Source organism: Pseudopipra pipra, chromosome 6 (assembly GCF_036250125.1).
Source record: "Pseudopipra pipra isolate bDixPip1 chromosome 6, bDixPip1.hap1, whole genome shotgun sequence".
Lineage (NCBI taxonomy): Eukaryota > Metazoa > Chordata > Aves > Passeriformes > Pipridae > Pseudopipra > Pseudopipra pipra.
The window spans coordinates 47,116,396-47,142,417 of NC_087554.1; the positions used below are offsets into that span (position 1 = coordinate 47,116,396).

General features: G+C 38.7%; 1 protein-coding gene across 5 annotated transcripts in view; it reads right to left on the minus strand.

The window, feature by feature from the left end:
• Positions 1-2,520: 2,520 nt before the first annotated feature.
• Positions 2,521-26,022, minus strand: part of KCNK10 (potassium two pore domain channel subfamily K member 10) — a 67,260-nt gene continuing 43,758 nt past the window's right edge. For all 5 annotated transcript variants that reach the window (XM_064658917.1, XM_064658918.1, XM_064658919.1 and 2 more), the window contains 3 exons: positions 13,506-13,692; positions 10,201-10,343; positions 2,521-9,496 (listed from right to left, as the gene is read on the minus strand). In XM_064658917.1, the coding sequence (XP_064514987.1) occupies positions 8,873-9,496; positions 10,201-10,343; positions 13,506-13,692 (954 nt within the window). In that variant the 3' untranslated portion in view covers positions 2,521-8,872. The remainder of the gene's footprint in view (positions 9,497-10,200; positions 10,344-13,505; positions 13,693-26,022) is intronic.

Consider the following 26,022-nt stretch of genomic DNA (forward strand, 5'->3'; position numbering starts at 1 on the left):
AATATGATGTTCCTGTCTGTCTTTAATGACTCTTTGCAAAACAGTCTCAGTTTATGTGCTGTTTTGTTTCTTTTTCAATCATTGCATTCCCAGCTTGCACCCTGGAACATGCTGGGTATTTCTTTCCCACAAATCCTTGCAGGAAGAAGAGATCTGCAGGCCAAACTCTGTCATTTGTAGAATTTTCTGTGTCTCTTCTTCAGCCCAGATATTCATGAAAGGGGAAGCAATTAACTCACAACTGTTAGATCTGTGCATAGTATATAGAAGGGATTAACAGCCAGGTGACTTTCTCCTCGCTGGTTTAGCTCTGAAAGGTTAACAAGAGCAAAATGCAACCTGCATGTATTAATTTTCATTGATGGCACCCACAAAAGCATGAAATGCATAGAAGACCAGATATGTTCAGTGAGACACTGGCACAGGGAGAAGATTTTGGTCTGGGTTTGTTGTTGCTGGTTGTTGATTGTTGGAGGGGGGGGGTTTGTTTTGGTTTGTGGTGGTTTTTTGGTGTTTTTTTCCCCCCAGGAATTATAATAGCCATATTTTGCCTTGACTTTTGGTTGCACATGAAAGTCAATTGTTCACCTCAAGAAATATTCAGATTTCTGCCAAAAATTAGGACTATGTTGCTCATTTTACAGTCTTCTTTTTTTTTAAGTTATTCTCATGGTTCTAAATCTGATAGGACTGCAGGTTTTGACTCCCACCAATCAACTTGTTTGTCACATTGTGGTTTAGTGTAATGGAATGGATAACATAAACAAGTTCCTCACATGCACAAATAAGATTCACAGTCACAGCATGCTCTGGAGTGTAATACAAGATTCATTTACTGCTTTATTCTTCTTAGTCTTATAATAATACTTAGAAGGAAATAGTGGCACAGGTCCTTTTAGTTAACTGCTTCAAGTCAAATCTATGGTGTCCATCCATCCTGTTTAAATTGGGTTGAGTAATGACATTTATATTGCACTGCCTCAGAAATGGCACTGCCAAAAGACGTTCAAGAAAAACATCAGCACCTTGTGCCAGAATAAAAAGAAGGGATGATCCAGAGACAGCTCCTACACTGGGGAAGGTCCCCTGTGGAAATGATCTAAAGCTTTGCTGGAAAGCAGTGAGACCTGCCAGGCTAAACAATGTGTTGTGAAATCTCTGTGAGACACTCCTTCCTGCACTATTCACTTTTAGTATGTTAGTTTATTATTACATAATAATTTATTATTTTTAAAGCAACTTTAATAATTTTTTTACCATATAACAATTTGTTTCAAAAATAGTTGATGTTATTCAAAACAGCAGTCTATACTGAGAAAATGATGCTTCAGCAAGAATTTTGGTGCAACCCTCAGCATCCTGAATACAGATTTTGGAGCACAAAAAGTATTTCACGACTTTTCACCCATCCACCCTTTTGCTTTTTGTTGTTTTGTCAGGGGTTTTTTCTTATTTTCATTGTCTTTCTCAATCACCTCTAGGAACAATGACTTGGGTCATCTAGCTAAATAGGTCAACTTGCTGAAGGACTCTAGAAACTACAAAGCTGTCTGTATATCCCAGGCAATAGGTCACAAAGTCAGAGCAAACAGCTGTAGCTTGATAAAAATCTGGCCCTGGAAATGAAAATCAAGTGAACAAGCAGAATGAGGATGTGCATAAACCCAAAAATGCAAATAACCAATTTTGCACAAAAAACCAAGAGGGATACAGAATAGCTAAAGAAGGTCCAATTAAAAGACTCATGCTCCTGAGGGAAAAGAAATAATTTTGGAAATGGAGGTGGACTTTGGAGAAATATGTCTTGACTTACACAGTTAATACAGAGTAAGTAGCAAGAACCAGTATGGACCATGTAGTATAAACAGCATATAAAAATACCACATAAACAGGAGGTTTTTTTGCTCAGTCCAAAGAAGGCTTTTTTCTTATTTTTTTCTTTTTTCCCCAAAGTCAAGTGAAGGCTCAGTTATGAGGGGTCTCTATACAAACTATACAGACATATGAACCATGCTTGCTGGAATTTTTATCACCCCCATCTGCTGACAAAGGAACCATACTTCAAGAGTTTGCACCCTCTGAGTACACTGGCCTGTGTTGCAGTTTCCCAAGGTGATGGAAAAATATTGAAGCAAGGAAAACTGAGGCCTGACATAGAAGGTAGTCAACATGAAGACATCACAAAAGCTGCAAAAAGACAAAAGATTTCACATTAAAAGAGAACCCCAAACTTGCTTGTGCTTCCCAAGGTCAAAAAGCTTCACCTCCTCACTCCTCTCTGCATGAATAACTTCTTCCAGCCATCCAGGCAAATAATTTCCATGGGAAGAAACTAGGAACAAGAGACAGAGCCTCCTCAAAATTCTGTTTCTTGCTTCCCTACTGACTGGTCACTAAATGCAGAAATGGCTCAGTATGAGTAGCGGTATGGCTGGAAGTTTGTGCCTCTCTTGAAACCAGCCCAGCACCATGGCTTCCCAAATCAGACACCCAGAAAATAAGGCAAACTAGTTTGTCAACTAAGGAGAAAAACAGAAGTTTAATTACAGTTCCTTTACCCTTTTGGATGGTAGGGCAACAGAGAGAGAGAAAAAAAAAAAAAAAAAAAAAAAAACAAAAAACAAGAAAAGCGAGTTTATCCAGACAGTCTTTGTTGCAATTTTTTTTTTCAATCTTTGTAAAACATTACATCATAAAATAAAGACAATAGCAGCAAAACTTTTCAAGATAGTACAAGCACATTCTGCTCTGTACCCTGGTAATGACATTTAGGAAATTGTCCTTTTTCTGAGAATTCCTTTCTAAAGCACCATTAAATCTTACAGAGAGATTGAAAGAAGGACAGAGACAAGAAAGTAGATAGAACATCCTTGCAATTGGATTTGCTGATTGCTTATAGTATCATTTGATCAGGAAAAATAGTTGAACGGCATCCCAAGAAAATGTTTCCCCAAATTTTGAGAAAGTTCTTATTCAAACGCAAAGCTGAAAATTACTAATAATGGCTTCTCGGTCCTGTCCAAGGTCCAAATCAAATTCTATTAGAACTTGGAAAAAAATCAGTCAAAAACTACATTGAAACACTGTCTTGAATAAATTTAAACTGTTGGGAAGCTGAGATCTAGACATAAACCCTGCCTTTTTCTAATTATAGCTAATACATGACTCCAGGATCTGAGAAACTGCTAAATGGTAGGCTAAATGGTAGGTATGTTTGGCTTACATCTCACAGTAGACATCATAAGCTTTACTCTTTAAGCACCCAGCTCTCACAGGAAAAAAAGACTGTGAAGGTAGAATATATTTGGGAGACAAAAGTATTCTCTCTCACATGCCACGTATCACCTGCCTGTGGTTTGCCCTCAAGATCAGCCACAGAAAGCAGATCCTATTTGCCTCAAAAAGCCACATGCTATAGAAATGTCCACTTTCCCCCAAAAGCAGCAGCGCTGGTATTTCCTGGTGATAAGACAGCTCCTATGTGACCTGTAACCAGAGACAAGGGAGCATGACAAGTTCACATCTAGCTGAACGGAGCAGGGAGGCATCACCAGTAAATCTGTGTGCAGAACCAGTTACTTGTGCCATGTGAACGCTGGGCATGTGCACGTTTGCCTGGGGCCTTTCTTCAGCTGGTTCCTGAACTCAGCAGCGTTGTGGATAAGTCCTGCCTTCTGAGTGACCTTCCCAACCCACCATGATCCAGCTCACAGATCACGTGCTGGTTACATCAGGACACCCCAAATTAGCTCTCACAACTGCAGCAATGGTATTAAGGAGAGTAACTGCTACTGGTAGTAAAGGAGATGGGGACCTTGGGAAAACTTTGGCAACCTAAAGGAATTTTCAGACCTACACTTTTTTGCTGATATATTTCAGGTAACCAGTTTCATACATTAATCTACAAGCCTTTACTTGAGTTCCACAGATTTGTGTTGATTTACCTTGTGTTTTCATTGATATTTAAATGCCTAGGGAACTGTTTCTGAAGCTGAGCTAATTTGTATTTAGTATTGATATAATGCCATTCCAGTAAGTATAAACAGCACTGTAGAGATGAGTTAAAACAGCAGGACTTTGCTATAAAAAGCTTAAAAATAACAAGCCACCTCTACTTTACTGCACAAACTTGATGGGAGCAGATTTTGGCCTTAGATAGACAAAACGTAGTTCAGAAAAAGCAAATGTACAGGGAGGACTGAAGCAGTTCCCAGTTAGCTTTAATTTATATCTGTTTAGTAGAAGAGTTCTTATTCTACGTTAGTACACAACATAACAGTCGGTCTTTGCCTGTAATTTACTTCTAGTGGACGATGGAAAAAGTGAGAGTAGCAGACATCATGCAATCTGACAACATAAATAAACCCCTGAGAAAATGAAAGCTGGCAAACAAACAGCCCATGTACAGCATAAACACAAATTCTTCAGGAAAATGCAGGGTTTTTTAAGGACAGGGTTTTTAACAGCCTGAACTCACAGACATACACTTTCATTTATTATGGGTTAGAGAATCTTACAGAAAGTCTCTGGCATAGTCCATTAATGGCTTTGGAAGAAGCAGACTTGTACTAGAGACATCATAAAGCCAAACAGCAGAAGTTCAGATGATTTATAATTTCAAAGCAACAACCAAAATCAGATTTTATGAATATAAATCACTGGTATTTTTTAAATTTTATTTGCTATTACTTCTAATAAGATTTATTAGAAATAATGTTCCCTATTAAAGGGTAATGTAATTCACAGACTGCCACATGGATGAAGTTACACATCTTTTCGAAACCACTCATGCAATATCTGCACAAGTTCAGTGATGGTTAATGGTTCAGGAGGATCACCAAAGTGGCTTAGCAGAATTCTCCTGCACAAGGCAGTGGACAGTGGGGCTGAAAGTTGCTGGAAAACAAAAGCTGAGTTGTCCTCTGTGTGCGAGGGCTGTGGCTACAGAAAAACACGTTTCCTTTGTTCTTTCAGGTCCCATTTCCCATGTCAAGTCATGTTGTGCTCAGGGCACGATCTGAGTGCTAAGTCGGTAACAACACTTTTGTTTGACTTCTTATTTCCAGGCTGCTGTGAAAAGCCCTAATTTAGAGCAAGGAGTTTTGGATATGGTTCAGACTACTTTTTCTAAAACTTTCTATAATGGTGGAACAGCCTCACTAGAAATAACATAATAAGTTTTTTATAGGTATTACTAAATGCCAGAAGATGAGAATTTTAGCCATAAAATTCTTAAAGTCTGAGCTGAGATTCTCTCCCAAACTGTTGCATATAATTAAAACAAAGGGATGTCCTTTACCAGGAGAAAAGCAATTTAGCTCATTAAAATGTTATTTTAGGTGTCAGACATTTCTGTCTGGCCCCCCATGCAATACACCATTTGCACTTCCCATACTATAGTAAAAATTATGCATATTGAGGTATTTAATAGGCAATCATATTATAGAAGAAAGTATTTACTCCAGTAGCAGCCTGCCAGCTTTCTCAGCAAGTTTCACAGACACAGAAATGGAGAGAAATGAAAGAGAGCATTTTGTTTTCATACAAAAGGTCATCAAATGCTCTGCTCAGTATCTCACTGAGAGTTTATTCAGTATCACCCTTTGTCCCTGAACTATTATATCCCAAACCAGGAGGTGCTGAAGAAACAGCTGATAAAATGTCAGCCAGGGGCTCCTGCATGGCATGACAAGCAGACAGTAGAATGAGACACACATACACCATCAGCTAGAATCTGGACAGGGAACAGGCTGAGAACTCAGAAAGTTTACATTAAAACTATGACAAGATTTCATTGACCTTCTATCCCACCAGAGCAAACAGTTCTGAATTTGCTCACCAAACTTTGCCTCCCCAATCACTTGCCCACATTGACTTGTTTTCCATGATTTGCCCACTGTCCAACTCCCTGCTCACAGAGACAAGTTCTACAAGACAGGGTTTACTTTCCCTGATCCTAACTAGCAGAAATGCCCTGGCTACGACTAAGTCCTATATTTCACATATAGAAAATGCATCTCCATATCATTACATCTGTCTGTGTGACTATGCAGAACTTTTCCATTGCAGGCAAGCGTTTCTCGTGAGAACTCAGTTGAAGGAACAGGTAACACTGCGTTCATGATATTGGTATTGGCATTTGGTAACCAAGTAGAACTGTTAGGACTGTTGCATGCTTTCAGAGTCAGATGGGATACTTTTGGGTGCTTGATCCTTCATAGATGCAAAGCACAGAATGGTGTAACGAGGCAGTACTTTAATTCTCAGAACCCAAATCACATGTCTGAGCACTTCTGAATCTTTTCTGGAATTAAAAGCCAAATCTAAACTGTAGATTTCAATCCTAACCTCCCACCACCACAATAAAACCCCAGATCTGAACATAAAACCTTAGTGCATCCAGGTATGCTTTATTCATCCTGGCACTACAGATTTAGCAAATGATGCTCTGTGCTTCTGCATAAGACTTCAGAACACTTGCTCATATGTGACACTCAAGGCCTGCCCAAAACCAGGAGCAATAGGAAGGCTGAAGAACTGTGATGCTTGAACAGACCTGCACCTTTATTGTGTCTGCCTGTGGCTTGAGGAGGATGGAATCTGAGGATGGCCACAAGTTGCCATTTGCACATTTATGAAGCTGAGCACAGGGCTGCCTGGCAGCTCTCAAGTCCGATGAAACCTCCCCTGGGGACTGGGCTTACTGCCCTGCCCCTGGTAAGATAAAGCCAGGGCACAGCCTGGCACCTTAAGAGATTCATCGCGGAACTAACCAGAATAAAATTTCTGTTGGATCTTACTGAGTTAGAGCAATCCCAAATGACCTGAAATTTTTCAAACATTGCTTTTTCATCCTTAGTTTTCAGACAGATAATGAAATTAGAAAGACAATTTGACATTTCAAGAGAAGTGAACCAGCAGACAGAACATACTACGAACTTTCCTCCTCTGCACTAGTGGAATTCAGCTTACTCCTGCAAATCCTGCAGCATCATTAGATTTGCAAATAGGCATAATCAGAATTTGCATTTGCATAGCCATGCTTCCATTCATAGCCATGGCAATCATGTATTGTGGTGACCAGTTTGATTTTGAGTTGGTTCATTGTGCATAAAATCTCAGAAACTATCACAGAATGACACATGCATTCTGGGGGCATGCAATTCCAAAAATCCATGTCTGTATGATCTGCAAGTGTCCGTATGTTTGACTAGCTTGCAAGAGTCAGTACGTCTCTGAGATCAATATCCATGCTCACCTTACCTGTAAGCCTACAGTTTGAATTGCAGGAATATTTAGGATTTTGTGAAAGCACAGAGAAAGCATTGCTGGCACAATCGTGTATCTCATTTCCAGCATGCAAAATTTTCTATCTGAAATGGCACACACAGTAGCCCACAGGCTGAGGCTATAAAAAATTTAGTATGTTTTGCAATTCCCATTAATTATTTTGCAGCCTTTTCTTTGAATATTTACTGTGAAGTCTAGAGACAATTCTATTTCTTATATCCATATGTCCAGACAGCACAAAAGATTTTTAAAAAATGCCCACAGTTTGGATATATTTCACTTTACTCTAGAAATGCAGAGAGCTCATGTTTAGTTTTTATCAGGAAAAGAGATAGCAACTGTCAAAGAGAGTACCTGAAAGGAAATAAAACAAATAATTCAAAGTACTTGTTTAAAAAGTTACAAAATATGATAGCATTAATGGCACTTAAAGCTATAAGCACTTAAAAGTTTACCACCATATATTTCTTAACTTCTTTTCCTAAATTTCCTTTTTCTTTTTTTTTCTGAGATTATGACAGCAGCTTATGTCTAAACCCAAACCCAGCAAAAGGGGCAGAGAACCCTGAGATTCTATGGTAGCCCTGGCCCTCATTTGATTTGTGTATATGCTCTTATGCCTAAAATTCAGATTCAGCTACAGAGAACAGCAGTTTGCCAACACACAAAAGCTGTAGCTTCCCTTCTGTCTTCATAGTCTTACAGCATTAAAATTGAAGGGTTTTTTTCAGTGGTAGAAAGTGTGACTGAGAAATTCTTTTAAAAAACCACTTGGCCCACCGTTTTATACACTTAGCCAAATATTAAATTGATGTTTCTCTTCTTTTAAACAATATAGCATGAGATGTTGCATTTTCTTCATATGCACTTTCTTGTGAGAAAAAAATCCATTTTTTTTTTTTGTCACTGCTTAAGATAAATACCCATGGAGTTTTTTCTTTTCTTTTCTTTTCTTTTTTTTTTAATGAAAAGAGTAATCCAACCCTTACATACACCTGTGTTGATTTTTCAAACCAGCACCCAGCTGGTGGTTGTGTCCATAGACATTCTTTTGGAGTTTAGAAAGGTAATGCATCTGACTCAAAAAAAGGAAAAAAAAACTAGCTTGGATCACGTGCCAAAACGTAAACTAAGCCTTACTGAAAGTTTTTAGTTCACTCCAATCATTTCTCCTCTTTTTAATCACCAGGGGAAGGCTTTATGGATGCATAATCCCCTACAAAGATACACTCTTTTTCATCCCTTTCACAGGCTCTTCTTACATAGCTGCCCTTCGTCTAATATGCCACGGCAGGAGCACTCTGATGATATTGCCATGGTTCAATTCCTTCCCTTGTGTCTTGCCCTGGTAATCTTATACAGGCTGAAATTTCCATGTGCGTAGCTTTCTGTTGCCATTCTGCAGTGCTGTGTTCCTGGTTTGTTTTGGCAGAGCAAGCTTGAGTCTTTATGGCACAGTGAAATATTCCTCGATGCTATATAATTGAGATTGAATAAGGAGTCTGTATAAGGCACGTGTCTCAATATATATATACATATAAAACCACTAACATTGTTAATTCAAGTCAAGCATCTTTTATATTTAATTTTTGTCTTCAAGTAACGCTTTGTTTTCTTGTTCCCTTTCTTTGGTTTCATTGGGAATCACTCCATTTTCCAGGTCTGAGTGCTGCCGGATACAGTTGGTCAGGACTGCAGTGCTAGAAGATATCTCAGAATTACACATCTTCTCTGTCTCCTCTTCCTTTTTTTCTTCATCCAAAGAACAGTTTCTGAAGGTCTCATAAATTTTACGCACATCCTCAGGGATGGTCTTTTTGAGGTCTTTGTTTTTCCTTTTGGTCATCTTAGCGGATGATCCAAACTTGTTAATGATGTTGTCCTCGGATGCCCCCTGCCCGTGCTTGTTAAGCTGATCTGGCCCTTTAAGGCGCAGGTTGTTAGGCCTGTTGTTGATGCTTTCCTGAGAGGAGGCCTTGAAGCGCCCTGTTTCCAAGGTAGCAAAGACAGAGCGCTTCTCTGGAGAGAGCATGTCTAAGGAGTGAGCTCGCTGGTCCAGGCCAAGGCGTCTGCGCTCCATGCTCCGGATGGTGGCTGCCCGTTGAAGTTTGTCGTGGATCTCCACACTGAGCCTCCTCCGTGTCTCTCTGAACTCAGCCGTCACATTTGCTTTCCACTCCGCTGCGTGGGCTTTTATTTCTCCAACCTTTACAGAAGAAGAAGGAGAAATTAATTTTTAAAAATTAAAAAAAAAAAAAAAAGAAAAAGAAAAATGAAGCTACAGTCTTTCCTTTAGAACAGCAGCATAAACACTCTTCTCTGGCACAAAATCAGAGAGTGGTCCCATCTCCACTGCATCCATCTCTAAACACGCCATCTCCACTCCATCCATCTCTAAACACACCAATTAGTGACTAGCTGATGGCTTGTGGGGCATATAACTTGTCTGCCCGTGTCACACTTTGCCACCCCATGCGTTTTATAGCTGTGTTACATGATGAGAGTTGTTCATGCTAATCCCTCCTTGGTAAAGAACAAAATTCCTGATTCGTAAGGTCAGCAGTAGATGGTCTGGAGTGGGCAAAATTAATCACATATAATTAAACCAATATGCTTCAGAGCAGCACAACAACCAATGCAGCAGTACAGTAATGTATCTTCCCATATTGATTATGGATGGAGCTGTTCAGTCCCACCGAAGGTCCTGTTCAGGGCCACAGAGTCACAGAGCAGTTATCATTGGAAATGCCCATTAGATAATTTCAACTGGCCCTCTGACTGAGCCAGTCTAGAGTTCTCAGGGGCAAATGTAGCTGTCTTTAATGGAGGTTTCCATTGCACAACTCTCCAAATACCACTCAAATCATCTTGAGTTTTCAAAACATATTCTGAGAAATTACTAATCGTTACCTCTTCTTGTGTCTTCTTGGACAGGACTCTTAACCAGTCTCCAATCATACTCAGGACGGCAGCAAAGTAAGCAAGGCCGACAAGAATCCAGAACCACACTAAGGGTTTATACCACTCTCGGTAATGTATGTCAGCATTTCCTCCTGAAATAAGCATATACTTATGCTTAGGAATCATAAGATGCCAAAATTATGACAAAATATCTGCAATTCTGAGAAATGCCTGAAAATATTTAACTCTTGACAACATCACTGTAGTTCTGATAATAGACAGGAAGCCTGTCAGATGGGAGGAACATAGTCTGTTCTTAATTTAAAACTCTTCAAAATTACCTATTTTTCTGCTTCTATGTGACCTGCCAGAGCATCTAGTAAACACTTTTCTTTATACTACTCGTACTCTGAAGCAAGTCTGAAATTCCCGCTTTGATAGTACTTGCAACAGCGCAAACACGCATTCAAGAAAAAGGTTATATATAGCTAATCTTCCTTATACTGAAGTGCCTGCAGCCTGGTAGTTGAGAAACTTTACGGATCAACCCCTTTAGGTTATAGAATTTCCATAAGACTTTTTGGGTTTAGCTACAGGATTGAGAGACCTATGTGCAGAAGAAAGATATGTAGCTTTGTCTTCCCTTTTGTCTACCCTTCCAAATCAGGATATCTGACTGAAAGCCAACCATGCATCAGCTCTGAAAATAAGGATATACAGTATACAGTCTGCTTGGGTATCATTTAGAGGGGTGCATTCTCTGGCCAGTGAATTGAGAGGAGATATGGATCAAAGCAAGCAACAAAGATCCTGTATGTTCTTCATGCAAGTCTCAGGATGAGCTGGCAAAATAAGAATGAGACATTTGGCAAATCTAATGGACTACAAAGAGCCTAAAATAAGTGCAGTAGCAGCCAAACTGCTGCCTACCACAGAATAAAATAAACTTTTCCAAAAGACAACAACCACAGCCTCACTTTTGAGACTCTCAGTCCTATCACAGTGCTATGTGCACTGCAAGAATGAGAGCCAGTGATAGCAGGCACAGCCCTGAGCGGAAGAGAGTCAGCAGCAAAGAGTCTGCACAGCCCCATGGGCACCACTGTATTCCTCAGTGCAGGTGAACAAACACCACCTTGGTGGTACTTGTGTAAATCTCTGCCTGCACAGCCAGCCTACCAGGAGACTCAGGCAGAGGACTGCATATTTCCTGGACTCCAGGCCTGGTTAGACAAGAGCTAGATACCTACTGATACCTCTGCATGACTGCAGAGAGATTCTAGGATTTTCCCCTGTTAAAATCACCATACAACACAGTTTGCCATTTTACCCTTTCTTTTTGCAATCTGAGACATTGCTATGACTCTTTAATTTTATCAAAACTCAATATAAATGTAGGTATGGTGTTTGAACATCCCCATGGAAGGTCAGACATTTGAGAATTGGCAGGGACCCAAATATTGGTTTTGATGTTAATCTCTCCCCATATACTGCCTGAATCACACTCTTTTCTTCCAGTCTTTAAGAGTGTGAAACAATGGGAGGTGGTAACTGCTGTTGCCATGGTACAAGCCTCTTCTGATCATATGTGTCCCTGAGGAAGCTTACTAGGAAACAGATTGTCTAGGTCTGTCTTACAGAGTAATGAGGTGACCGAGAAAGCATGAGACCACTTTTTTCAGCCTATCAGATATTCTGATTTTTTCAGGCTTCATCTACAATTATATTTCTGATAGTAGTACAAAAACTTACTATTTTACCAAGAGCTAGGAAATGTTCTAGGTGGAATAAACCAGCATAGCTCCATTGATGTTATTTTACCCGTTACAATGTAGTATTTTTGATTTAATGTTGAAGGGACAGAGATACTGAGAGATTAAAATGACAGAAAATAAAAGGGACAGAAAATCTCTCTCAAAGCCAACAATAAAACCCAAATCTCCTGGTGATCACCTGCCTTAAACTCTTATCATGAAATCACCTCTGAAGTTTTCTTATCCAGGGTCTTCCATTTGATTTTTGAAAAACTGTGCTTGTTAGTAGCCACCCTGCTGTGGATTATATTCTCCTAATCATGTTGCATATAGAACAATTTAATATTCAGAACTTTTTTACTATTATATTATTAAAGAAAACAATACTGAAGTGTGATATGATTAAAAAAAATATGGTGAATTATTTTTATTTCACAGCATGATACCACAAAGACAGAATTTCAGTGAGCTTCTCTACACATTTAAGTGGTTAAAATGAACCAAGCTCATACAATCACTTCTGTAACTGAACGCTCATTAAACATTTTTTTCTTCACATCTGAGTCTTTCTTTGTTCTGTGCCTTTTCTTTTCCTCAATAATTCATGTCTTCTATACCACTATGTCATAAAAAGAGGAGGATTAGTCTTCTCTACAAACAGACTTCTCTGCAGTTCTTCAGCAAAGAAAACTTTATATATCCCTGTAGTTTTATTTGATGTTTTTAACTCATTCATGCTTTGTTGATTCATAGAAAGTAAGAAAACAGTAGCATATTATGACTGTTTGTAACATAAATATCTTAATGCCTTTAATTAGGACTGCTAACAGGAATGAAGAGTAGAGGTCATGCACTGATGGGAAAAAAATCCACTTATTTTAACTACCTTTTTGTTAGCAAAGCAGTTGTGCAAAAAGAAAATATCTCTCGTCTCTCTAGACGACTATCTTGACTCCCTCTTTGGAAACTGATAAGGGTGGATATTTACAGTTCCTGCTGGTACTGTATTAATCTTGAAGAGTATCCTCCAAGCACTAAAATGCATACCCCATTAGTCCTTCTCTTCCACATAAGCTTTCCTTAACAATTTTTGCCAAAGTTAGAGAACAAAATGCAGTTTTTGAAATGCTGCAGCTCCTGTAGTAGCAACCCACCACTGAGACCTGGGGCTCAGCACTACTTTGTAAAACCTTCCTCCATTCATCATTTGAGCTACTTGCTTCTGTAGTCAGCCTCAGATTGAGCCCTAATGGACTAATACAAATCTTGAACTCAATGGGAAAGTAATTTGACTTGTGCATAATTCATTGCACAATAAAGGATAATCAGGATTTCCCAGGCTCCTGTTATCTACACTGCTGAAGGCTTGTAATCTGCAGATGGCAAGGCACCTGGATCTTAAATCAACCTGGTGTCCTACTGCACAGTAACCCCAACAAAAACAACTGGTATCATTTCACTGGAATATAACACATTGTGAAAAGCTTCCTCTCTAAACCAAAAAACAAATTCTGAGGGCCAAGGCCCTCCTGCACAGCATCTGGGCTTGAAGCTGCTCACCTGCTACAAAGTCACCAAAGCCAATGGTAGTCAGAGTAACAACCACAAAGTAGATGGACTCCAGCGCTGTCCATCCCTCGATGTGTTTGAAGATGACTGCAGGAATTGTCACAAAGACAATGCAGCCTGCCAGGATGAAGAGGATAGTAGAGATCACCCGGATCTTTGTTTGACTCACTTGCTTTTTCTAGAAAAAGGAAATAACAGAACAAGAATTTTGAGTGGATTTTTGGTCTCTATACCTTATGAATGGCAGACTGATCATGTTGGTGTCACCTGGTAGGTCTTTTTCTGTCTTTTGTGAGCTTGTTAGGTGGAATACAACCGGCCCTCCCTGTTAGTCAGAATCCTGCCCAGGTAATACTGAACATCTATGTCTGGACCCAGAATATCGTGATTCTCATTTTCCATGCACTAGGCAGTGACTAACCTACCAGAAACACCACCTGGAAAAACACTTCTGAGCTTCAGAAAGGTTCCAGTACACTCCAGTTCAGGTTCAGTGTTTAAGAAAAAGTGCACATTCCCACCTCCATACATGTATGTGTACATCCCCATGGGCTCACCAGCACCAATCATTCAACAAGCAAGACCAAGATTAAAATGAAAATAAACCCTTCCCCCCCCCCCCCCAAAGGCTGAGATTTTATGGAAAAATAATTCATGGTTTGGGTTTTCTCGACTCAGGATTTCCAGCTTTCATTCACAAATATGGAGGTTAAATCTCCTTTTCAAAAATAGAAAGCTGTATTATTAGTTTACTCCAGAAATGAAGGATTTATGTCAAATACCAAACAGTCTGAGATAAAATTACCTATGTAAATCCACATTGGTAAGCTCTTGAACAAAGAGTATGGGTGTTACTGGCTGCTATAAACTGAATAAAAATTTAAGCAGTGTAATTGCAATATTTTACATTCCTAAATCATATAAACTCCCAATGTATTTAATATAAACTTGGATTTTGTTGCCATTAATATTGATAAAAGCCTGGATTAATAGAATTGACTCTGGTAGATTTATTTCAGATTTTCTCTGCTATAAATAAACTCAACATTCAATAAAGTTTCATGAAAAACCTGGAAATTACTAGAAATCTTAGTGTGGACTAATTACAGTGGCAGTGCAAATTGTCTATTTATCCTGGAAAAGCAATGTGGAGTTCACTCTAAGTCACATATATCGAAATTAGTTTTCCAAATCAAGCACCTCCCTTAACCCAGAAATGAGATCTCATTTCAGATTAGGGCATTGCCTAGACAGGAAATAAGATCTCAGAAGTTATCTTTTCAATATACAGAAGGGATATTGCCTGAACTTGTTAATATCTAACCAGCTTGGACTGTGCTTCCACTAAAACATGAGCCTTTCTGTTAGAGGCACAATGTCAGACCATCATTAGGCACTTCTCTGATCTAGGATGCATTTAAAACCAGGTAGCAGCATAAATATGCCGTGTTTCATAGATACTTTTAGTTCTGAATCTGTTTAAGATGATCCTTACACTTAATTTTTTTATTTTTGTGTCTATGTATTGTTTTCTGTGTCTGGATGAACATAAATAGCTAAACAGGATTTGTAATATAACGCCATAAATAAGAATAATCAAATACAAGGCATGGAAAAAACAGCCACTGACGTACCAAGGGGGAAAACAACACAAGAATATAAAACTTGACTTAATTTCTAATTTCCTCTTTTTTTGAAGAGTCATTCTGAGCAATTATCTAAAATACTAACAGGTGATTTAGCTTCTTTACGAGGTATGGACACACATTCACAATGGCAGGATTTCAGACTTACTCTGCGTGTGGTGAAGGGAAAACAGCTGATCACACAGATGTTACATGGTATTATAGACTGGCACCCTTGCTTTTTGTCATTGTGGATGACAATTTAACCAAATTGTTGTTTATTTATTACTTTGGCCGAGGTGACTTGTCTACTTCTCCTAAATGCTTCAGTCTCCTGATATATAAAAACGAATTGTCAGACACCTTGCTACAGTGGAAGTTAGGAGGCAAATGTCACTTGGGAATCCTTGGACAAAAAGTATTTTGTAGCTGCCTAGCACTACTAGTAGAAAAAAGTTATGCATAATAATCCTTCCTCCATCCTCCATATAGTAACAATAAAATGCATTTCAGTGTGTGTCAGGATTGTCTTGCCTCATGAGAGAAACAGAAACAGAAAGAATGGCCTGCAAATCCATACCAAATGTTCAGGACATCCCCTTGTTCATGAGTGATAAATTCAGCCAAAGGTTGTTGGGTTTTTTAAGTAAAAATGGTAACGATGTTAATGAGAGGATCTGTAAAAAGGCCTAACTCACGGTTATTGTGCACCTCTGTCACTCACACAAAAGCAGAGCAGCTGTGGGTCTTTTTTTTATTATTCTTTCACTGGTAAAATTGAAGTTAGAAAGTAATGGTGAATCAGGCACAGCATTTTTAGAGCTACTGAAAAGAGCAAAAAAGCAGGACTCAGAAGAAGAATTACTTAATGGACAATAACACATGAAATGCAGGACACGACTGAAAAGAGGGGTCTTTCTACAGTTAGACATGCATTCAGAGGACATTCACAGTAGTGTCTAACTGCTACAGATAAAAAAAAAGCTAAGGCATAAATGTAATTACTCACAGAATATGTACATTGTAATAATGACACATTACAAAAATGTAAGCCACTGCAGTGTTACAGGAAGTCATTATTTAAATAAATAAATCAGTATATATAACACTAAAGGTTGAGAAGTCTGAATAGGTCCATACAAATTTCTCTTTTAAATAGTATTTTTAGTCTGGACCCAAACACTGACAAATAGCTAAGCAATTTCTGCCATGCTAACACATCCTCTGAACCCATTTTGTGGGGTAAATATAGAATTTTCTATAGATGTCAAAAAGAAATAGTATTTTTCTCCAGAAAAAAGTAGTTAATCTTACAGCTGCTTAAGTAAAATGAAAACATTTTTAAAAGAGATGTCTTCTACCTTTTTTTTTAAGTTTGTTTACCGATAAGTTTTCTCCACATTGATGAAGCAGATTATTCATAAGACATTCATCAAATATAAATAAATTAGTGCCTGTTAATTACAGCAATTTAAATTCATCTACAGCTAATCTGGAAAACATTAAAGAAGGAATCAAGAACTAAAACTAAGAGTTTTCTGTGATATAACCACCTACCAAAGGTCACTTCCATTTTTCAATGAAGGTGCTGATTTTACTCTTAAGGTGACTAAGTGCTAAAGTGGCAACATCACTGATATCATGTTGCTCATGTTAATTCAAACAACCTACTGTCAACCTGCTCTAGTGCCAACAGAGGTGAGGACAGGCATTCTCGTGAAAACACCTTTATCAGTGGAATTTAGTTCTTACACATCTTTCCCATTAATAAGTGTGATGCCACTTTCTCCTTATTTTCTATTGCATAGTGGGTTTGGTCTTATCCAATAATTTCAGAAGTTAAAATAAATCTCTTTTTTCTTTCTTTCTTTCTTTCTTTTCTCTCTCTCTGGTCCAATAGATCAAAGCTAATGTACTAGATTATTTTATGTCTCCTGCCCTTTTCAGGTGAATAAACTCAGGTACAGTTTTTCAGACCTGATGGTTGACCATAGAACAGAAGGACCAAATGACACTTTTAAGTTCACAAAATGAGACCACAAGGATGATACATATTCCTCTGAAAAGGGAAAAGGAGACGTTAAGCATGGAATCAAAAGATGCTACAGTCATTTATTAGACTAGACTAAATGCTAAATACGTGGAATACATATATTTCCATGACCAGCATATTTCAAACATGCTTATTCCAAGATTCTGTAGTGTCACCTCTCATTTCACGGAAACTCCCCCAGTATACAGTACGACAACCAAAAATAGCACCGGAACATTTGCTGCTTCACAGTGAGCTCAGATGGTTTCTCCATCTTCCAAACGTTTTCTTTTCTGAATTCCTGACAAATATCCCCAAGACTCTAGGCAAGTTGGTTACCTTTTTGGCTAGATGACCAATGGCATATTTTTAGAGATAGTATAATGTGACTGCAATGGAGCATGCTGTCCTCATCTCTCCACAAGTCTCTGCATTTTGGAGCAGAGAAAACACATTTCAAAGAAAACACATTTCTTTAATATTTCTTTTGTTCCTTTCACCTACTCTTAACTTTATGCCCTTTCCCCTGCTGTCAATTATTCTTGGAACAGATTGTCTCTGCTCATGCACTAATTAAACAGCTTGTCTTCTAAATCACCTTTTCCAGATCAAAATGTTTTAACAACAAGAAACACAGCCATTGTACTCAACCATAAACCAGAATATCACATATATTGGTTCAAAAATGTTAGATATGTCCTTAGTCAAAATGTTTGCTGAGCTAGTGTAGACGGTGCAGATAGTCATAGGCTCACACTGCTTGTCTTTCAGCCCAGCCAAATGCAAGCCAGTCCTGGTCCAGAGCCTGGCACGTACCTCAGTAAGGTGTGCTGCCCTTTTCAACAGCCTCTATGGAAAGACTGGCACAGCATCAGGCTCACAGAGCTCCTGGTGATCAGCGGTATGGTCACATCAACCTCCTTGCTGCCTATACCAATCACTGTGGATTTCCTCCTAGGTCCTTCACATTCACAGTCAGACAGAAACTAAATATATTTTAAATATCACTGACTTGGAGATAACGTCTAAGAACAATATAACAATCTTTTGTTCTTCTCCATTCTCTGAACACTGCTGGTTCCACCCACCATAGAGCACTGCTGAGCCACTCAGGTGAGATGGTGGCAACTCCAGGAAAGCATATCTAAGAAAGGGCAGAAATGCTGGACAGGCAGAGGATGAAGGAATAGAGGAGAGAATGAGGGAGTAACAAGGTCAGGGGAGTGGGAGCTGCTCCATGGCAGCACAGAAGGAAGAGTGAAGGACCAGAGGAAAAGGACACTACTATGTCCTGACCCCAGCCCCTGTGCCACTCGCTGCTGCACTGGAGGGATTGAGCATGACCCACAGCTACAACATGGGAGGAGGAGAAGAGTCTGGAGTGAAGTGAGCCTGGGAGTGAAGCTAAGCCTGAAAAATGGGGAGGAAAGGCATTTTGAATTTTTGTGAGCTTTTTCTTTTTTAAATACTCAACTCAGTAATTAAATATTTATGCTAATGTCAATAAACTAAGTTAAATTCCACAAGTCAAGTCTGTTTTGCCTATGACAGTACTTGGTAAGTGATTTCTCTGTTATTATTTTGACCCATGAGTCTTCTCACTATTGTCCTTCCCATGTTCTCCCCATCCAACTGTGGTAGGAGAGTGAGCGAGTGGTTGTGTGGGTGCTTGCTGCCAGCCAGGGCCTACTCAACTTTCACTCACATCAGTGAAGAATACAACACCCTTTGAAAGCACAGCAGCAGAATTATAACATATTTTAAAATACAGATGACATTTCAGACACCTCCAGGAGTTATGAACAGTGGTTTGAACCATTCCACTAGAGATGGGCTTCCCCTATGCTCTAACCAGTTCCCTTGGTACCTCAGTGTTATTTTAGTTCTCACGTTTTATAAAGAATGCTGCTATTGCTGCACAAAAAGGTTCAGAATCCATCCTGTTTCTTAACTGTAGTCAGCAGTAGAGACAGATATAAAAAGCTGTAAGCACTCACATTTGTTACTAAGCTTGGCAGAGACAATCCTGAACTCATACAGGGCACAGGTCAAAGAAGGATTTTTATTTTTTTTTTTACATTGCTATTTTTCCCCATAAACCACACTTCTGCAGGATGTTTGTCTAGACCCAGATGGAATATGTAATAAGCTTCTCACAGAGCAGCAGCTATCTCTAATGTCATTTTTGTAAATCTCTAGGCATGGATCTTGTTGCAGTCATAATGTGAGCAAGCACAGTATCATGAAAATACAGAAACACTGGCTCAGAAATTTTCTAGGATTGATGTACCACTTTCCAATCTTCTTCTCTCTATAAAGCACACAGGGCTTTCTGATTTGCACCACCTAATTTCTGCATGTTGCTTATTATGCTACCAGAGAAATGAAAATAACAATAATGATACCAAACCACTGTTATGGCTGAGCTGTATTCAGCTCAAGGCAAAAAAAAAGAAAAGAGTTGAATAAGAGGAATCCATGTAAATATATGCTTTTCACAGACATTGGGGCAGACAAAAGACAATAGAGATTCATGGCAGAGACTTAAGCAATTTTCCAGAGGCTGAATTTGTAATGTGCTGCTCCTTCCTTCCCTCCTTCAACTCCCTTGTGAGTTATACCTATATTCCCTGCTCCCAGGGAGTGCAAGAATGAGTTAAAAATAATTGTTCCACCTCCTTGTACCCGAATGGATTTTACCTTGCCATTCCTGGTAACCCTGATTTTGATCAGTGTTGAGTCAATGCTTTCATCTTGTTCATAAGTGAAATTCAGAGGAAAAAATAAAATGCAGTTATGACTGTGCAAAGAAAAGTGCTACATATCAGCAAACCTAGATTCATGAGTATATGCTGAGCATCTAATTAAGAAATGCACTGAGATAGAGAAAGAAAATTAGTGTAGCTCGACCAATGAGAGATCTAGTTATCTATAACATGATATGACTATTTTCAAAAACTTAGAAAATACGAATATGTCAATTACATTAGAGTAGTTTGGTGGTTTGTAAGGTAGCCTGACAATCCTAAAAGGTGAAGGTTGAATATGCAAGGCAACATAACACTTAAATTTACCACCTCCATGCTACATGTTCATAACACCAAAGCAGCATCTCTTAAATGAAAAGGTAGCACAGTCCTCCTGCCTAGGATGAGGCACCACATAGAGGTACCCTTGTGAAGTGTTATCTATTGCCTTTCAAGATCTATCACTTGCCTCACGCACAGTCTCTGATGCTTCACCCAGGGCTGTCCGCAAGAGTTCTGGAGGATATTCTGAACAACATTAACTAGAATGGCTCTAGGGGATATCAACAATCACTGACTTTTGTGTTGCAGTTGCATTTCTGTCTTGTTTTTCCTTTATTCCTTACATTGCAAACTTAAACAATCTTGAATTTTTCAGAGATAGTAACACTTTCATCAAAAACCAGGCACACATGATTTGGTACTTCAGCACTGCACAGTCAGGAACACAGAGAAATTTCCACAGCAATATGACCAAAACTTTAGGCAAAAAGAAAAGGAGGTTATTCACTACCAATGCTTAGAAGAGACTTTAAATTTCAGGCTGCTGCTTGGAAAGTTCACATATTCTTTGGCATTAATCAGCAACTCCCATTGGAGTATCTTACTTGCTAAGCTTCCTATAGAGTATGTAAGAAACCCTAGCTGCTCAGTAAACTCTTAATCATGCTTTCATCTCCTGTTTGTCTGGTGTTTCATGAGAAAGAATTGCTTCTGACTCACAGGGTTTATTTCCAGTGCACTTCACTGCAACTAAAAGTTATGTGACTAATACTAATTATAGCAGGAGGCAAGCAGGTATAGTTTCACTTTCTAGAATAGTGGTTCCTGAACATTTCAAAACACAAACACCATTGAACTCACTTCCCTAATTAGAAGGCTCTGCATGGAAATGCAACTCCTTACCACTACTTATACTCAAATCATTCTGAATACTAACTTGGTTTCAAGCCAAGAAGCGACAAAGATTGGCCTTTGATATAGAGAAAGAAATAGTACTTATCTTTGTTCACCACAAAAAACCAGAAAATAAACAGACAAAGGGAGCAAAAAGACAGAGAACATATTCCAGAAATTATCCCTGATGTACATAAAAAAATAGCCTGAGTATATTAACAGTGGAAGAAAACTCCTTCCTGAACACTTAATTCCTCATTATTCTATTGTTTTTATGTTCTTAAGGATGATAAATTAAATCATCATCTCCAGATCAATCCATTACCCATAGAAGGGTTTGAAAACCCTTTTTCTCAGTGTCAATTGTCAAATACTCTCTTACTTTGCTCTTAACTTTTTAACCACTAATTGCCTGCTACACCTGTCTTTGGTTTATTCATTACTTCTGTGTAAACAGTCAAACAGGTGCTAAAATATTAAGCACCCTACAAAGAAAAAAAGGACTAAAGCAGATGAAGAAAAAACCCGAAGATAACAGAAGATCTTGTGTTTATATACTATACTAGCTGCTGTCTATCCACAATCAGAAAGCAATACAATGAAAATTGCATCCCAAAAGAAAAATGAACTATTACAATTTACTGCAATAGGCAGATACCTGAACAGTGATAAAGCCTTTGTATTAATCATGGATTCTTGACCATTTTTTGGGTAATATTCTGTTTCTAAGAGCTGCAAAATGTTATGAACACTGCAGCTCAGTGACAAAAGTATGACTCTAGTGAGAAGAATTAGTGAAAGCTTGAGCCTCTAATAGTTTTAAATAATTAAGAAGAAAAAATGAAAAGAGAAAGAGATGATACAGTAATGCCAGTGATAATTACTTTGGGCGATGGACTTCAACGCATATTGTGTTTCAGTTTTGGTGCACTGGGACTGGCTTGATATTTCCGGACAACACTATACTCTGGATTTAAGCTAGTTTTAAAGCCTGTGTTTAGAACAGTCTTTCTTTCCATGTTTACACTATCAAGTTTTTAGAGAGATTGATTTGATTCTAAAATTAGAGCAATTATTATCTCTTCCTGGGGTTGACATGTTTTCAAATCTTAGAGCTGCTGAATTCTCTTTCTATGCCCTTTCAACTACCACCAAGCTCAATACCTCCTGGGGCTCTCTTTACAGGTAGACTCATTTCAAGACCTTTCATGATCCTCTCTTTGAAGACGCCTCAGGCTGATGCTATACCTCTTGCAAACCCTCAGACATTGTAGATAAAATGAAAACATTTAAAAGATCTTTCAAAGATGTCAAGATCTGAATTTATCTGTTCGAGTTAATATTAACCCTTAAATTATATGCCAATTTTCAAGATGTTATTGACTTGAAGAATTAAAGAAGGATGTGTTACACTGCCAGCTCATGAAAACTTTAGACATAACATACTCACCATCAAAGACCAGAGGATAAGAACAAGTCAGCAAAAGGTCTGCTACACTTAAGTTTCTTTTCTTGGTGTAGAATAGCTATAAGCATCACTAACTGAATTAAATACCCAGTTAGAGGGCATAAAATGTCAAAAGCTGGGATTTTTTATTAATTTTTTGTATAGCATACTATCTTAGGCCCATGCAGAAAGACTTTCCTAGAACCCAAATATAATGGAGGGGGTAAGACATGCGAAGAGTAAAATCAACATATTCAAGACAACGGCTGAACCAAATAAAGAATTCAGAGACAAATTTGGCTCTGGCTGATGAAGAGTCACCACACATAATGAAGTCACAACCTGCACCATCAGTTGTTTTGTTCACCCAGAGGATTATTTTTTGCTTGGATGTTTTATTGGCACTGGAGCATGAGAACTACTAAAGCGGGTGATGATCAAAAGCTAAAACAAAACTTCCTGCTATCTTTCCATCACCATAATTAAAGCACAGATTGGAAACATAAAAAAATATGTGGCCTGCAGTATCTCAAGGAGAAAAGTATTTCAGACATAGGCATTGTAAAAATACCAAGCCTGCCCTTCATACTCCAGTTCAACTTCATAAGAGCCTTCAGTCACACTTCTGCCATTGCTAGATATACTCCAGTGAAGTGTCCGGATGGCCCTGACTGGTTTGCTTTGCATCCAGGAAAAGTAATTAGAACTACACTTGTAAAGGAGAGCCAAGGTGGGAAGGAGCAGAGAAAGGCATATATTTGTAGAGTACAGAGAGAAATTAGCAGTTCTCTTTGTAACAGGCATGTTACTGATGAACCAGAGGAAAATGCAACTAGAGTTTTCCAAGCTGGAGCACACATCTTGACAATGAAGTCCCGGATTTCAGGAGTTTGACTTAAACAGTTGTCAGACAACACTTTTTGAAAGGATTGAAACATTCTTCCTCACCACACGCTATTGTTTCTGCATTGCTGAAACTCCTTTTCAAGAGGATGGAGAGAGGAGTGCACCCATCAGAACTGGTTCACAACCAGTATCTCCAGTGTGGTGGGATAAACACTGTTTAAATCTCCATATGCTTCAAAAGTCATTGTCCCAAAGTCTGTTTTCCTGAGGAGAGCACATCAGCCTTAAACTGCAAGAGACAAATTATCCCAAAGAGTCTAACATCTCAGCACTGACTGTGTTTTTAAAGACAGTTTCTTTTGGTCTAAATAAAGTTTGACAAGGAAGACAAGCTGAAATAAACAGAGGCAGAGCATTTTCAGAGCATGGTGCATCTTGCTCACCATGCTAGCTGCTGTATTTTGCTCTTCCAAGCTGCTCTTTCTGCCATGCTCTTTGTATAGAACCTACACAGTTGCTGCAATTTGTGGATTCTTACAGTACCTGCATTCCTTAATTTCACTTTTATCATAATTTACAAATGCATGTCTTCAGATTTAAAACAGAACTGAAAATGAAATTAAAATGCTCATCATATTAGTGAGGCACTATGGATGTATTGATAGCAAGCACTAGAATGTAAAAACATTTTTTATTATTCTTATGTTATAAAGTTAATTTTTAGCCAAATATGCTTTATCAGGATTATGAAGAAAAACACATTGGCTGCAAATCTCTTCTGTTATGTGTGCAAATCTCTTCTGTTTGGCTATGTGTGTACCCATAAACCTAGTGTTAACTAACCGCAAAATTCAGATCTGGGAGCAGATTTTATTTTAAATCACTCCTAAATTTCAGGATGCTAAGATTTGAAATGCACATTCAGATGCATGCCTACTTGAAACAAACACCTACATCTACTTATGTAGATACACATAAGTATCTACACACATAAACTAATCCTTTGTTGACCCACAAGCACCCCTTTTTTAACCTTGCTCAGAGAAGTGTGACTCTCAGATGGACCTTTAAGGTGTTACAGGCAAAAGAACAGATCGTGAGCTGAGACTGTTTACATGCATTTGTTCTGGGTTTGTAAATCAGTGCTGTAAACCACTTCTTTCTATATCTACAAGCTCTCACCAGGCAGATAAGTTTTTTCCCTGAGCAAAACAGAAGTAGCTTCAAAGACCAAATTCCCAACTTGTGAGAGAGGCACAGAATCACAGGAATCAAATGCAAAATATTTTTAGTCAGCATACTCCATGCTCTGCATAATCATTCTCTCCAAGGCTACATCACCTTTGGTCTTTCTGTAACAAGGTCATCTTATGTGCGAGGAAAGCCTTTGCATAATTTCTTCCTTTAAGTTTTCCTGCTGATATCTAACTAATTTCATGAGAAACATTACTTCTGCTGGTGACAGGGAATTCTAGGAATTAGGAGGGAAAATTCCCTCTGCCATATAATCAAAGAATCATTTAGGTTGGAAAAGATCTATCAGATCATCAAGTCCAACCATTAACCAGACACTGCCAATTCCACCACTAAACCATGTCCACGAATAGCATATCTGTATGTCTTTTAAATACTTCTAGGGATGGTGATTCCACCACTTCCCTGAGCAGCTCATTCCATTGCTTGACAACCCTTCCAGTGAATAAATTTTTCCTAATATCCAATCTAAACCTCCCCTTGAGGCCATTTTCTCTTGTCCTATTACTTGTTACCTGGGTGAAGAGACTGATCCCCACTTAGCAGTTGTAGATAGTGATAAGGTCATCCACAAGCCTCCTTTCCTCCAAGGTAACAACTCCACCTCCCTCAGCCACTTCTCACAAGACTGACTGATTATGCTGATATGGGGCTGGAAGGGAAAGTGCAAGATGGGATCTCTCTGGGAGGACCCTGGGCTATGGGAAGCCCTAGGGAAGAAGAGGTAAATGTGGTACTTCAAGGAAACCTCAAATAACTTCTTTGAGTAGCAAACTGCTGACATCTCATCAGTCCTGCACTGGTGTCAGATATAATGCTGACAGTTTTGATGTGAGCCAAGGGAAAGAAGAGGAGGAAAGAGAAAGAGGAGAGATAATAGAGCAAATGGATGGACAGAGGGGAGACTAGTTAAAAAGACTGTATTTTTAAGCGTTCCTCCTCTGCCCAGTTACTCTCTCATACAAAGTTTCTTTCCCTGGTTCTGTTTTCCATTCATTTTTAGGGAGGATATTAGTAAAAACAATTCCTGTCACTTCACAGCAAGAAAAGAGACCAAAGAAGCCAAAAATCTCTAGAAGGGAGTTGAATCTCTAAGAAAAAGGGTAGCTAGGGTAAATCGCATGTATTCAGAAAGACAAACAACAAAGTTTAGGAAAGGTAGAGCTTTGGCAGTTGCTAAAAGGAAGCTTTTCACCAGCTCAGTTGGACTACTCTCACTCCTCTCCCCCAGCCTCATCTGATAACTGAGAACTACTTTTCCTAGGACTGTTCTAAGGTTAGGTGATATGTACTGCTGTCTTTCAGAAAAAAAATTTTAAAAGTGTAGATCACTTTCACACCACATGTCTTAAAATTGGAGCAAAACATGTTCCTAAGCTGA